Raw genomic sequence first — 13,237 nt, forward strand, 5'->3', positions numbered from 1 at the left:
CGAAGGGCGTTGGTCCCCTGAAATATATGTACAGTAAGGCGCACAGGGTGGAAGGGAACAGTCATATCATGATATGCCCACCCTGATGTGGGTTGTAATTGGAGCGGACAAACCATCTACGGTGGTACTACGGTATTATGCTACGGATTGACCCTGGCAGAACTCGGCACATATCTGTAGTCTTTTTTTATCAGCTTGTTTCTTACAACTTCTTCCGCCTCCCTGGCCAGCGGGTTAGGGAACCTTCTCAATGCTCTTTTCGAGGTTGTGTTTTTCTCCTTTCCTTTTCTTTTTTTTCTGACAAGCTGTCCCGTACCATATAACATACATAAATACATAGCAGTCGTATTAGCTGACGCCCGAACTAACTCGTTGTTCGTGTAATCTTCTCATCAAGCTCATTGAAATCGATAATCCACGTGCAGAGTTCAAAATATGTCACACATGGATACCACTACAACATATTCACAGAAGTCTTCCATGTATCACAACACGATCGCCTACCCCTTTTCGTTCTGCCTCGTCGGATCTTGTTTCTTTACCCGTCTGGAAAGCACTATTTCTCTCTTTCTTTGCCCTGCATCAAGTCTCCGCACCAAACCGGGTGGTGTACTTGTCCCGTCGGGAGCCCTTACGGGCGGGTTTGGTCGATCGTTGAATTTTTCCAGGACCAGGGGCATTCGTTCCGACGACACTGTTGCCTCTGCCGCCACCGCTCTTACTGAAGGTGGCAGCACCTCGAGACGATGACTTTTCGCCATTCTCAGACTTCGGCATGGCCGGTTGTGACTTCTTCGCTTCCAGGTTCGCAGCTGTCCGCTTGAGACGTTTGGGGTTCTTCGGAGAAACCCTGTCCGCGTCGTTCTCGGGCTCTGAGCGACGTTTGGCTGTCGAATTGGGTCGATGCCGCTCACGCATGATGGCAGGTGTGGATGGCCGGTTGCTTAGTGACTCCGCGCCAGGATCGGGAGAAGCAATGGATCGACCACTCGGGCCTCGATGTTCGCTTCTTAATCTTCTTGGACCTGGTCCCTGCCTCATCCCCGTTCTATTAACCGGCATCGCAAAAGTCGGATCAGTCTTAGTGGAGTCGGAATCGTCAGGCTCCTGAGACTCGGTCTGGCTGACTTGGTCCAGAAGCATTTGATCACTTTGCGATCCATACGGGCTGGATGGAGGCTGTTCGCTGGTCGGCTGGCGATGTCTAATGCTGCTGCTCTCGTTCGGCCAGACATGAGTTTCTCTGCCGTTATGGCGCCTGGTGTTGAGGCCAATGGGGCCATGGTTAATCAGGTCGTCGAGATTAGCTTCCCCGTCATCACTTGGAATCGGAGAAAGTTCTGAGCCACTGCTTTCCTGACCTTGATCTACAGATAGTATGAGACTATCTGGACCCACTAGTTGGGACTCTTGAACTTCGAGTTGTGTTTCTTGTACAATGTATATAGCACCAGTCGTGGGGTTTGCCGGACTCAAGTTCAAAGGACTGTGAACATCGCCACCATTGAAATATGGGCGGGTGCCGGGCAACTCGTTGTTGTGGGAATTCATTGCGTTTCCAGAGCGATCTGCGACTCTTCGTTGCTGGATGTTGTGGTTTACCTCATCACCATCAAGCTGGGCATTGGAGACGGCGCCTTCGAGGCCGAGGATTTGCTGTTGCAAATCTGCTTGCCTCTCTTCCTTCTCTTGCAACTCGGCTCGAAGATTCTTCAGTTCCTCGGCTTGGCCGCGAAAGATCGCTAAGTCCTTCTGCAGTTCCGTGATCTGATGGTCCTTCTGCGCGACGGTGTCCTGCAAGGGTGAAATCTGGGCGCACTGCTCATTCGATTGTTCGAGGGCCGTTGTCAGAGATTCGACAGCTTCCTTGAGGGAGGACTTTTCTCTTTTTAAATCGCCGAGTTGGGCTGTCCGAACCTGAGCAGCAGCAAGAGCAGATTCCAGCAGAGCGGTCTCGATGGTCTTCTGCTGAAGCTGCTCTCGCAAGTTCTTCAGGTCATTGTGGATATTGGCGTTCTCCTCTGCCAGTCTGTCCTTTCCTCTCACTTCTTCTTCGAGATCGGCAGACGTATTTCGCAGGTCCTTGATCTGCTTTTCGAGAGTTTGGATCTCCGCTGATTTGTCCCTAATTTCCTGACTTTGAGACACAGACTCTTCTTTGAAGCGCTGCAGGGTGGCTTGCTGCTTTCTCAGATGCTCCAGCTCAGCTGTAGTCTCTTCTAGAGACTTGAGAGTTTCCTCAAGCTTCCGAGCTTTATCATCTGTCCTCGTTAATGTCTGTTTAAGCACGCCTATCTGGCTTTGCATGTCTCGATGAAGTCTGGTAGCTGTAGTCGTTTCTTCCCGAGACAGTGTAAGTTGTCTCCGAGTTTGTAGCTCCAGCGCTTTGCTCATCGCCAGTTCGTCTTCAATCTCAAGTCTTCTTTGTATCTCATAATCAATATCACTCCTCTGAGTCGAAAGCAGAACATTCACGTTTCTCAACTGTTTCAGATTAGCAATACCCCGGCCAGGCCGACCGGGCATCCTACCTCCATATTTTGATCGGCATTTTGTTGTTCGAATTCGATCAAAACGTCTTCGCTGGCCATTAGCTCAGCTTGTAGGGAGTTGAGTTCATGCATGGCTTCGGTCAGACGGATTGTCAAATCAATGACTTCTGCGTGGGCCTCGTTCCTGCCCTGCTTGCACTTTTCAAGTTCGGAGCATGCCGTCTGCCACTTGGTCGTGACCGTTCGCAACGACGTTCGGAGCTCCTCGCTCTGCGTTTGAATTGCTTCTTTGTTGTTTCGAAGACTCTTGTTGGCATCTTGCAACTCTGCCTCATGCTTCTGTGCTTCACGCTTAGCCTCGCGAAGGAGCTCTATGATCTGTTGTGTCTGCTCTGTCTTTCCTTCCAGTCGGGCCACTTCCGCTTTTGCTTCGACAACTTCGGCGTTCCCTGACTGCACTTCCAACGACAGTCTCAATAATTGATTGGAGACGTCTTGTTGTAAGTCGTGACGGAGATTTGCTATTGCCGTCTCAACCTTTTTAGAAAGTGAACCTTCAATCTTGGTCAGCGATGAATTCACTGATGTACAATCCTCTCTCAGCGGAGCCAGATCTGATTTTACCAGCAGATTGGTGTCAATCACCGACTGGATCTGATGCAGGCTTTCGAAAATACGGGCTGTCGCAGAACTCTCTGCTGCTCTCCCATTATGGAATGCACCCAGCTGTTTCGAGATGTCCTGCAGGGTTTGATTGGTGGCTTGATGCTGGCTGTGCAGTCTGATATTTTGCTTGTTTTTCTCCTGTTCCAAGTGGAGTATATGAGCCTCTAGCCTTCGACACCTTTGCTTCTCGCTCATCAAATGTTCCTCTTGGGCCACAGCAAAGGCATCCAGCTGCTTGATTGTTGCACCGCTATTCTCTGCCATTACTCTCACCTCCCGGACGCCGCTTTGAATATTCTCCATTTGCTCCGATGTCGAGCGTGAAGAGGACCGAGCCTCGTGCAACTGCGTAAGGAGGTAATCCCTGTCTTTGGCCAAAGCTGCCAAACTTCGCTGGAACCCTGAGCTACTCTGCTGCAACATCTCGCAGTCTTTGTTTGTCTCCAGAGCCCATTTCTTCAACTTGGAGTACTTTTCTCGAAAAAGCACTAAGCTCTGGTCGAGAAAATGGGAATATTGAGCATATTCATCTCGTGCTTTGGTGGCTTGTTGTAGCTCAGCTTCTGTCTGCCCCTGTAGCTCTCGCAGATCCTGGTTTTCGTTCTCGAGGTGCTCCAGCCTCTCTAGAGCTTTTTGTGTCTCTCGCGCTCGGGACATGAGCAGAAAGAGCAGATCCTCTTCTGAAGGCTGTGAAGGAGTTGTTGCAAGGTCTGTCTGAGGGTGTGTTTGACGATTGTGGAGCAGTCTCGAACGGTGTTCTGTCGGAGACTTTGAAACCCTAGATTCGTGGATCGGACCTACTCCCGCGCTGTATACTCTATGACCAATAGACCTCGCTCTTGTCATTGTGTGGACCTGGGCTGATGATGTTGAGCCTGGACTAGTGGCCAACGAAGGCTCCACGTTTTGATGGTGAGGGTGACTTTGCTGGGCTGGTGCAAAGTCGAACTGAACTTCATCACTAGATACAGCTTCCAGGCTCCCTCTCTCCTGTTGGGCTGAGAGCTGGTTGACGTGGTTATTGCCATGACTAGGATCGTACTTGGAAGGTGCTCCTGGAAAGGCCTCAACGGGTGATGCTCGGCCCCCTGCGCACATCATTGTTAGTGTTGGTGGTATTGAGAGCCTGGTGCAGCGAGACATCACCTTCAATGCACTGGGAGACGCCTCCACGAGCATCTTCTCTCGGCCGGTGATAAGCACCATCAGCCTGAGGACTCTGTGGTGTGTCGGGTTCTCCAGTCATTGCGTGAGCTTCGGATCAGGGCTGGAAGGGGCTGAGGAAGCTTGCCAGGGAGGTGGCAAAGGAGAGAGGCGAGAGGTTGAAGGGCTGCCAAGTGGCTGCGGACGCTGTTGAGTGCCTCTTCTGGGCCAAGACACCCCAGCCGTCCACAACTGCGCCTTCCTCGCGAATTTTGTAGCCATGGATCACACAGTGCGTAAACACATGAGGTGCTCCTTGACGGTTGTTGAGGCCCTGTCTCTGTGTTTGGGGGATATAGATCTGAGAGCAAGTGCATGCAAACTCTTCTATTCACAGCCACCGAGGAAAGGTCAGAGGAAAGCCACGAGGGGAAAGAACCCAGGTGTGTTCATCTTGTGTTCATTGCCCATGGTATCATCCCTAAAACAGCCGATTTCATCAAAAGGACGCCCTCAATATAGGTTCTCGACACGAAGTGTTCGTAATCACGCATACCCAGGCCGCCGGGTCCTTTGTCAGGTCGTTCCTGACGACCTCTCTACCGTCCAAACACTCTCTTCCACATGGGCGTGTTGGGACTGTCCATCTCGAAGGCGGAAGATGGAATAGTGACACTGGGAGGCCTCGGCCGTTTCTTGTCCTTCTTTCCAGCTTTCACCTGCACTGAGTCATTTCCCCATTTTGACTCGACGTCGACAGCACCACCTCGAAGTCCTTTTTCTAGGTCACGGCTGCTACCCGTCGACGGCGATCGGCTTCCACTTTCAGCCTCCTTTTCACTGGTCACAGTCGATTTCGATGGCGGCAGTTGGTCGTTCGCCCTCTTCAATGCGTGCTCCGTTCGTCGTCTCTTCTCTATCGGAGAGAAGGTCATTTTCTTGGGTGTAATCGGTGTGGTAACAGCCTTGACAACATTTCCGACCTTTCTTGCTGACCTTCGGAGGCTCTCCTTGATCTTCCATTGTCTCTTCTTTGCCAGATAGAACAAAATCGTCATCGCAGCTGATAGGCGTAGAATTACCTCGTATTAGGACACTCGACCAGCAAAAGACGTCGGAATGGACCGGGATGAAAGAGATACACTTACCACCAAGGACAACCACCAGACTCACGACCAGAGCAATTGCGATCGTGGCTCCTTTGCTCAGATTGACAGATCCGGTATCTGGGCCTGCAGCCCCGGCGTCCTCTGTCGAAGTCCCAGGGCTAGAACCAATGTCGCCCGGTTCCACGCCCTGAGCTCCTCCACCGTCACCGGATTGTGCCACGGCCCGCGAATATGCGAGGAGGTCGAGGCATAGAAGAAGTGTAAGGCCGTGCAGCAACGGCCGCGTGAGTATTGAGGGAGTCATGATCACGATGGCTCCTAAACGGAGTCGACTGTAAGATATGGAGGACAGATTCACACAGCAGAAAAGAGACGAGGATGCGAAAAGGGATCTCTTGCGATATCGACTCAGCTTATGTTGAACAGGATGGGCGTCTGCACGGCGCTGGGCACTTGGACGGCGCCATCTTGAACGGCGGCCTGGGCAAATGCACCGCCTCTGGCGCCTGGCCTCTGAGGTCGGACCTTGGGTCGAGAAGACGAAGATATCAAGTGTGATGAGTGCGATTGGAGATGGGTTGCGGGTGATGAAACGTGAAAAGAAACATCAGAAGCCAATCGTACTGGCCCCAACTGGGTTTTACTAAGCGCCCACCTGAAACCATCACATGGCTTGGCAGCTCAGAGGCAGTAATGCCATATCATCATAATATCATCAACACACGAGTACATCTCCAAGTTAACTACCGAGTACTGTATGCGGGCGTGGACGATAATCACCTGTGCAACGCCATCGGAGTCACCCAGTCTCTGGGACTCTTGCCTGTCTCGTCGTAGTCTCATGACAATCACTGCTCCCATTCACAAACCCGGAGTGGTCGAGACTTCGTGTCTACAGTGTTTCCCAACCGCCGGCATTGACCTCACTTTCCAGCTTCCGAGCTATTGTGCTCCACACACTGCCATTGATCATCAACCAGGTATCTCTCAGCAGCTTATCATACCGCTTTTGGTTGAGAATCAGTTGGTGTTTCGATCTCAATCCTGAATCCGTCTCCCCATGTTTGGTCAAATATGGTGCTGAAAAAAAGGATCCGTGACTCATGGGGTGTCTTGGTGGCAGCCCATTCATTTGCCGGAGCTCGTCCTGATTGCCACCCTTGGGGTGCTTTGTGACGTGCAGCAGTGCTACGTGACATTTCCGTATGAACAAGAACATCCCGATCGGGCTCGAACACTTGTCGAGATGCGCGTTGCAGCCACCACGCCTGCCGGTCGTCTGGCAGCACACAGTTTGGGAACAGAATATCTCCCCGCAAAAGAGGCAGAGGGCAGGATCCAGCAGCTCTTTGCCAGTTGTAGGACACTTGCGTTTGTGCGATTCTTCCATTAGCACATCAAAGTATTTGGGAAGCCCAATCAATTCGAACGGTGCCGGGTGTAATAACTTGATATCCATTGCGCTTGTGGACATCCCTTGGTTCTTCGCCTCATAACGTATGTAGTCCTGAAGCCAAATGCTTGCCCGATATTTTAGTGTGCCGGAAGTCGAGTATTCGCTAAACGATCTGAGAATGTCATCAATGTTTGGCAAGTGTAAAAAGTGGCACAGACGCTCGAGCTCTGACAAGCTTGCCTCGGAGCCGGCCGTGGTGGGAAAATCGACGCCGTGCGCGACATGAAAGAAGATGGCAGATTTTCGGAGGAAAGCAAGAGCATACACCTTGCACAACTTGAACAACGTCCCAGCCGTGCTGGGTGACATTTGTTGCAGGCTGTTGGAAAGGTGACGGCGACCTTCGTCTGTTTGCTGCAACTGTTGTCTTGCCCAGAAAACAATGTCTTCCACGCTACGCAGCTGCTCTGTTTCCGGCGTGGGGAGGCTGGCGTGTCGGATCTGGTTTTGAGCGAGCATCTCGCCCACCTTCAAGAGGGCCGTGGATTGGCCTAAGAACGCCAGAACCACCCGGAGAAGCTCGAGGGTCAGAGCCATTTGCAAAACATGGCGCAACTCGAAGCTTCGAATGGGGCCGAGCACCATCGTTGCCCGAACCAGAAACTGGAACGGGTCGATGGCAAGGAGGGGCGAGACGGTCTCGGCTTCGGTTGATGGCGTCGTATTTGTTGTTATTCCAGCTATCTGACGCTCAAGACGATCGCAAATTTCTCTGTACTGCGCCTCAACAGAACCACGGACGGTTAAGACGCCTGTAGCCGCGTAGGCCTTCAAGGTTGACGACAAGGTTTGTAGGTGGCTGAGTGTCTGTTGCGGCATGCTTGTCAACAACGACGTGCCAAACTCAGCCTCGCGGCCCCTGTGGCCAATCTCAACTGAGGCTATGGTATTCGCCAGTGTATCGACCAGGAGCGGGAATTCATGTATACTGGGGTCCTTTCGACGAACCCCTGTCGTCACCTCCAGAACTAAGAGAGTTTCTCGAAGCCGGCCGTAGATGTTTTCAAGCTCAGCAAAGGCGGCAAGCTCTGGTCGCTCGGCCCATGCTTGGCTCGTTGGACTGATCGTGAGATCACCCGATTGCCAGCGAGCGATGGCTGGGGCCAGGGAGCTGTTGGAAAAGGTTGCCAGAGTCTGTAAGTAGGTTTGTGAAGCATGGGCAGCGAACGAGGGGTCCTGAGCAGCGGTTGGCGCATCAGCGGACGGCAGACTGTTGCCCAAGAAGGATTCGAATTCTTGTGATACTTCAAGAGTTCCGGGATAGGACTGTTGTGTGTGTTTCCATACGATCGGCAGGAAGGTGTTCGCAAGCGCTTTGCACAAGGGGCAAACGAACTCATTCAACGATATCCGTTCAGGGTGGTTCCTGGCAACCTGTTGTGCGTGTCTCCGCGTAATTGATTGATAGTAATTTTCGAAGCACGTGAAGTGCATGATATGGCCGCAGCTTGTAGAGACTGGGCCCTTCTTCGTATAGCCTTTTGGCCAACCTTTACCCAAGCCTTGAAAATCCACGGTGATCTCCTGGCCATCTGCGGTCAAACGTTTGACCTGTTCATGATTGGATCCCGAGACTCCAAACGGCCGGATATTTTCGATGGAGCGGTCTAGGTTGTCGGGGACCGCAAAGAGCTCACCAACAAAATCTACATCATGCGTGTCCGTTTCCCGCAAGATGTGAGCGTCGGTGACCATAGCAAACGTGCCGTAGAATCTCGAATCGGACGTATCTTCACGACACTGAATACAGAGTCCAGCAGGATATTTCCAGTGGCGCATCTCGGTGGACTTGGGTAACTCTTCGTCGGGGGATTCCAAGTCTTCGTCTCCCCAGTCGGTCATGCCTTGCTTGTCCATGAAACTCTGTTGTTGCTGCTGAAACTGAGCCATGACCCGTGCTTTTCGCTCCATTGCTTGTTTCTTCTTAGCCTCGATTTCATTTTCGACATTGGCAGGAGAAGCTGTGTCGAATCTGCCTGATGGGAAATCCAGGTTTTGTGTCGACGTAGTAAATTGGTGGGGTAACTTCTGATGGAAAAGCCGTAGGATGTGTCTGATCTTACTTCGGCAGGAGCTAAATTCTTCCATGCGCCATATCTCGGATAGCACCGCAATTATGGTGTGTGGTGGTGGCGAGTTGTTGAAAGATAATTCCAACTTCATAGCATGGCGGATGAAAGAAGGACTGTCGCTCGCATCGTCCGGGGAATTGTCCTCTAATGTAGCAATAAGCGCAAGTTGTAGGACAATTTGAAGAAATGCCTCAACGCGTGTTGCCGAAACGCCAGCCTTGGACTTATGACCATGGGCGACGTAGACCAGTGCCTTGTGAATGAAATCTGCGAAAAGAGGAGTGTTTACAACGGCACAGAGACTGGCATATGCCTCGCACGGAATAGGGTGCAGCTTGGGATCCAGGACGATATCTTCCGGCGGTTTGTGTAACTTTTTGCCCATCCAATTCTTGTAGATGTTCTCTGCTTCATCTCTTTGGTTCTTCGTGAAATGGGAGTTGTACGGATCCAGCTCTTGCAAGTACTCTTCTTTCAGTTCAAACAAGCCAGAGTCATGCAGACCTTCCGGTGGCCGGTATTTGGTCATCTGCTCAAGGACTTCTTGGAGTTTTTCGTGGTCCTGTGCTCTTTCTGTTAGGCGAGAGTAGAGGTCGGAGTACGACAATGGTTTGAAACAGAGAGTATGGGCAATGTCTTTACGAAGCGTAAGGAGCTGGGACTCCGGGTTGTCTCGGTCAGTAATGAGAGCATCTCGATCGGAAAGTAGATTGATCAAAAGGTAAATGCAATCCTCCACAAGGTCCAGCATCTGGTTGTCATCGCAGATCTCGAGTGATTCAAATCCATTTCGTAACCACGCAGTAAGGCCAAAACGGTCGATCATTGACGCAAGTACTCTGCTGGGGTCACAGGCAACAAGTGCCGTTTGCAGAAGAAACAGATCTCGATGGTGTCCAACATCACGATGGGCGACGCTTTTGTATTGTACCATCTGATGCCGCAAACTCATCCCATTTCGGACCCAAAGGTTGGCCTTCATCTGCGCCAACCAGGCACAAACACGCAGAGGGTAGTCGAACATCGCAAGAAGGGCATCGTCGGCCGAGTTGAGGACAGTTTTGATCGAACTGTCCCGGGAGCTCAGAGAGATATCGTGTAGGTGTGACAAGAACGCCTGCGCGGTATCTCGTAGAGTATTTATGGACTGTTTAAACTCCTTCCCACATTCCAGCAACCAGGAGAGCGTGTAGTGTAGCGGATGATGGAAACTTAGTGCGCCCTTCTCCACCACGAAGTCGACAACTTTGTAGCCATAAGGATCCACTTCGTGAAAGCGGACAGGTTCTTTGATCTCTGCTTGCTCGAAGCGGCGACGCTCGAGTCCGACAGAATTTATGATTGCGACACCTGCAGCGTGCGAGATGGCGTCCCAAGTTGGGCGAAGAGCCGAAGGACTGCTGTCTTTGGAAACGTAATAAGCTTCTGCAAACTGTCGACAGAGCTTGTTGATATCGCGTGTCAATAGAGAGGCACTGATCCAGGCATCCGTTTCGTATTCAACATGTTCACCCACTGCTCTCACATTAGGACAGATGCCCTGTGACAATTTGGCCAAATCAAGGAATTGGAACAGATACTGGGGCTCGCTTCGGGCCTTAGCTTGAACGAATGGGGATGCAAGAAAGTATCTCAAATCAGAGAAGAAATGATAGAGTCTCCGGTTGGCAACAGATCCAGCGTCGAAGCCTAGGGTGGCCCCCGGGTCGAGGTCCTTCGGAAAGCCCACTTGTCTCGTAGTCAGGAAGGTGTAAAGAATGGCCATCAAGTTTGTGAGGAAGTTCCCCCGCTCGATAACCTCTTCCGTGATAGAGGGTGTGGTCAATAACTGCAATGACAGGTTTATGATAGAGTGGTCTGGTTCGCGATCTGCGACGAGATAGAGCTGAGCAAGGGTTGTATATAAGCCGGAGAACCTTAGTCCAAGGATGCGTTTGAATTGGGGAATGTTGACAAGTGTGCTGATGAAGAGATCCCGCATCTTCGTTCTTGCAAGTTTCCACAGGCGCAGATCAAAGAGGATCATTGAGTCCACCCGGATGTTCTTCGTAAGGTCTTCGTAGACAGGGATGGTCGCGTTCTGAGGAGGTTGACTTGACGGGGCTAGCTTCCAGTGATTTGGTGGCGTGGGTCGGTGGCGTGTTCTGCGCGCAGGGACACCGGGTGTCCTTGGTATATTGAGGTAGTTGGTATTGCTACCTGGGTTAGTCGGGGACGCATCCTCACCCATTGCCACGTTGTTTCCAGGATCTCCTATATCTTGAGTAGGAAGCGCTGGGGGTGGAGGTGATGGTCCGTCCATATCCATTCGCTCTGCAATATCCAAGAAATCCCCGTCACCGTCGGTGTCCATCTCGTCTGCGTCATCCGTGACATCGGCGTCGCCTGCTTGTTCGGCCAGGAGATCCAAGCGATGCGACCCGTCGAAAACTGTCGCGGTGAGGATGAGATCGTTCATTTCCCGCTCATCCACATCGATCAGTTCGTTGTCGTCTTCATCGTCCTCCTCTTCGTCGTCATCAACTTCCCAATCTCATCGCCGTCACTAGCATCATCTTCATCCAGAATTTCCCCTGCCATTGCTCGTTGTATTGCGAATTGGAGGGGGTCGAAGTAGCGGAACCTTGTTCTCCTTCTGTATTCGCGATCATCCTCGTCGCCATGATCGTCTAGTTCTTCTCTTCCCACTTTGGCGTTCCAAGCCTTACTTCCGACCTTCCAGATCTGGAGCATCTCTTCGCAAATAACACGCCGTAAAATATGACCATCTCCTGCAATGCTGGAACCAGCGATATCAGCAAGCCATTCGATGATTGTTCCACACATCTGTTCCCGAAAAGTATCCCTAGATGACCTGATCGTGACTGTAACTTTGATTTCTTCGATGATCTTTGCCATTCGGGTGAGCTCTTTGAGATCACGAGAGTGTTTGACCACACTTCTGCCGACATCGTTGGCTTCTTCTGCTTTGGCCAAGCCGAACGACTCTCGCTGACGACACGCTCGCGCAACTTGCGACTGTACCTCGCGCACTGTGTGCTTCTCGTCATTCCAGATGATCAAGCAGTAGTCAGGATTGGTTTCCAGTTCGTCTCCCGACACATAGTTTTCTGCAGAGAGCCGACTTTTGATCTCGTCTTGAGTCACCGACTCTACCGTCTTGGGCAGACGCAGGTTCTCCGGGGAAGAAGATATGATATCACAGAAGTAATCCAGAGCCGTGGCGACAGTAGTGCGAATAGACTCTTGCAGATCTGCAGGCAAGGGAGAGACATGCTCGTCGGTTGTTTGCCAATCGTCACCTGCCGTATGAATGGCACATTTAACAGGTCTCTTCCACGCTTCGTCATCGCCGCAATCGCAACATCCGCTATTTCCAGCACTGACGTTCACGCTATACTGATGCCCCTCATGGTCGCTTGCAACGAAACAGCGAGAACATAGGACGGCGGTGTTGTCGTCGGTGCAGGTGCTACAGTGATAGCTAGCCTCTCCCGGCTTGAATATATGTCCGCATGGATGTCCTCTAGCAGCTGCACTATATTCAGCATTCTCTTGTACCCCCTGTGCGTCTTGAAGCCTGTATGAAGGCGGGAAGCCCTGCGGAAAGAGGTCGTCCAAGTATTCTGCTCGGTCATTGGTCAGGGCCCGAAAGAGGATCTCTAGAAGGCTATTTCTTGCATTTGCACCGTAGCGATAGTCGTGCTGCCGCGGGTGGTCGCAGAGCGCCTGGCGCAGTCGACGGTCCAGGCTGGAGTTCAGCGTTGTCATGATGAGCGCTTCACGGTGGATGTGGCGTACATTTGGACACGCAGAAGCCTAATATTCTCGTAGAGAAAATGTATCGTAAGAAAGCTGGCTGCGCGAAGAGAGGATTCGCCCTGGGGCAAGGATACAGAGAGCGTGAGTATGGCGAGATAGTTGTCTGATGGAGGTACGCCGCTGTTAGCAGCCGAATGAGTCGATTAGCACTCGGCGCTTTGGGCTGTTCTCACAAGTTTAGAGATGCGACAAAGTAATCGGATCGTGCAAATTGCAAATTGCTTCAAGGAAGGAAGGACTTCTGTTACAAGCTGAGGATTAGGCGGAGGAAGCGTGACGGAGGCTGCGATGCAGTTACTATGACCGATCAGACAGACCCTCGAGGCCAAGGCCTCGAGGCGGTATATGGCTTCAACGTCCGTCCCCGACTTTCACAGATTCTGATAGGGGCAACATGATAGGGTCACGGGATGGGACGGGGGTACTACTGTACGATCCACGAAATCCAGCTCTTAACGTGTCCATTTTCGTTCATGT

At 51.7% G+C, this 13,237-nt stretch overlaps 3 protein-coding genes across 3 annotated transcripts; all 3 read right to left on the bottom strand.

Annotated features, from left to right (window-relative positions):
• Window positions 1-582: 582 nt before the first annotated feature.
• Window positions 583-4,404, bottom strand: AYL99_10118 (hypothetical protein; the record flags this gene model as incomplete). Its single annotated transcript, XM_018841624.1, has 3 exons — window positions 583-2,484; window positions 2,532-4,246; window positions 4,305-4,404. The coding sequence occupies 3 exons, from the start codon at window positions 4,402-4,404 to the stop codon at window positions 583-585; spliced, it is 3,717 nt and encodes a 1,238-aa protein (XP_018689333.1).
• Window positions 4,405-4,900: 496 nt separating this feature from the next.
• Window positions 4,901-5,714, bottom strand: AYL99_10119 (hypothetical protein; the record flags this gene model as incomplete). Its single annotated transcript, XM_018841625.1, has 2 exons — window positions 4,901-5,364; window positions 5,450-5,714. The coding sequence occupies 2 exons, from the start codon at window positions 5,712-5,714 to the stop codon at window positions 4,901-4,903; spliced, it is 729 nt and encodes a 242-aa protein (XP_018689334.1).
• A 588-nt stretch (window positions 5,715-6,302) lies between these two features.
• AYL99_10120 (E3 ubiquitin-protein ligase UBR1) lies at window positions 6,303-12,709 on the bottom strand (the record flags this gene model as incomplete). The annotated part of the gene is made up of 2 exons (XM_018841626.1): window positions 6,303-11,446; window positions 11,485-12,709. 2 exons carry the CDS (start codon window positions 12,707-12,709, stop codon window positions 6,303-6,305), a joined length of 6,369 nt encoding a protein of 2,122 aa, XP_018689335.1.
• Between the last annotated feature and the right edge of the window lie 528 nt (window positions 12,710-13,237).

The sequence above is a fragment of the Fonsecaea erecta genome (assembly GCF_001651985.1).
Source record: "Fonsecaea erecta strain CBS 125763 chromosome Unknown Scaff10, whole genome shotgun sequence".
Taxonomy (NCBI): domain Eukaryota; kingdom Fungi; phylum Ascomycota; class Eurotiomycetes; order Chaetothyriales; family Herpotrichiellaceae; genus Fonsecaea; species Fonsecaea erecta.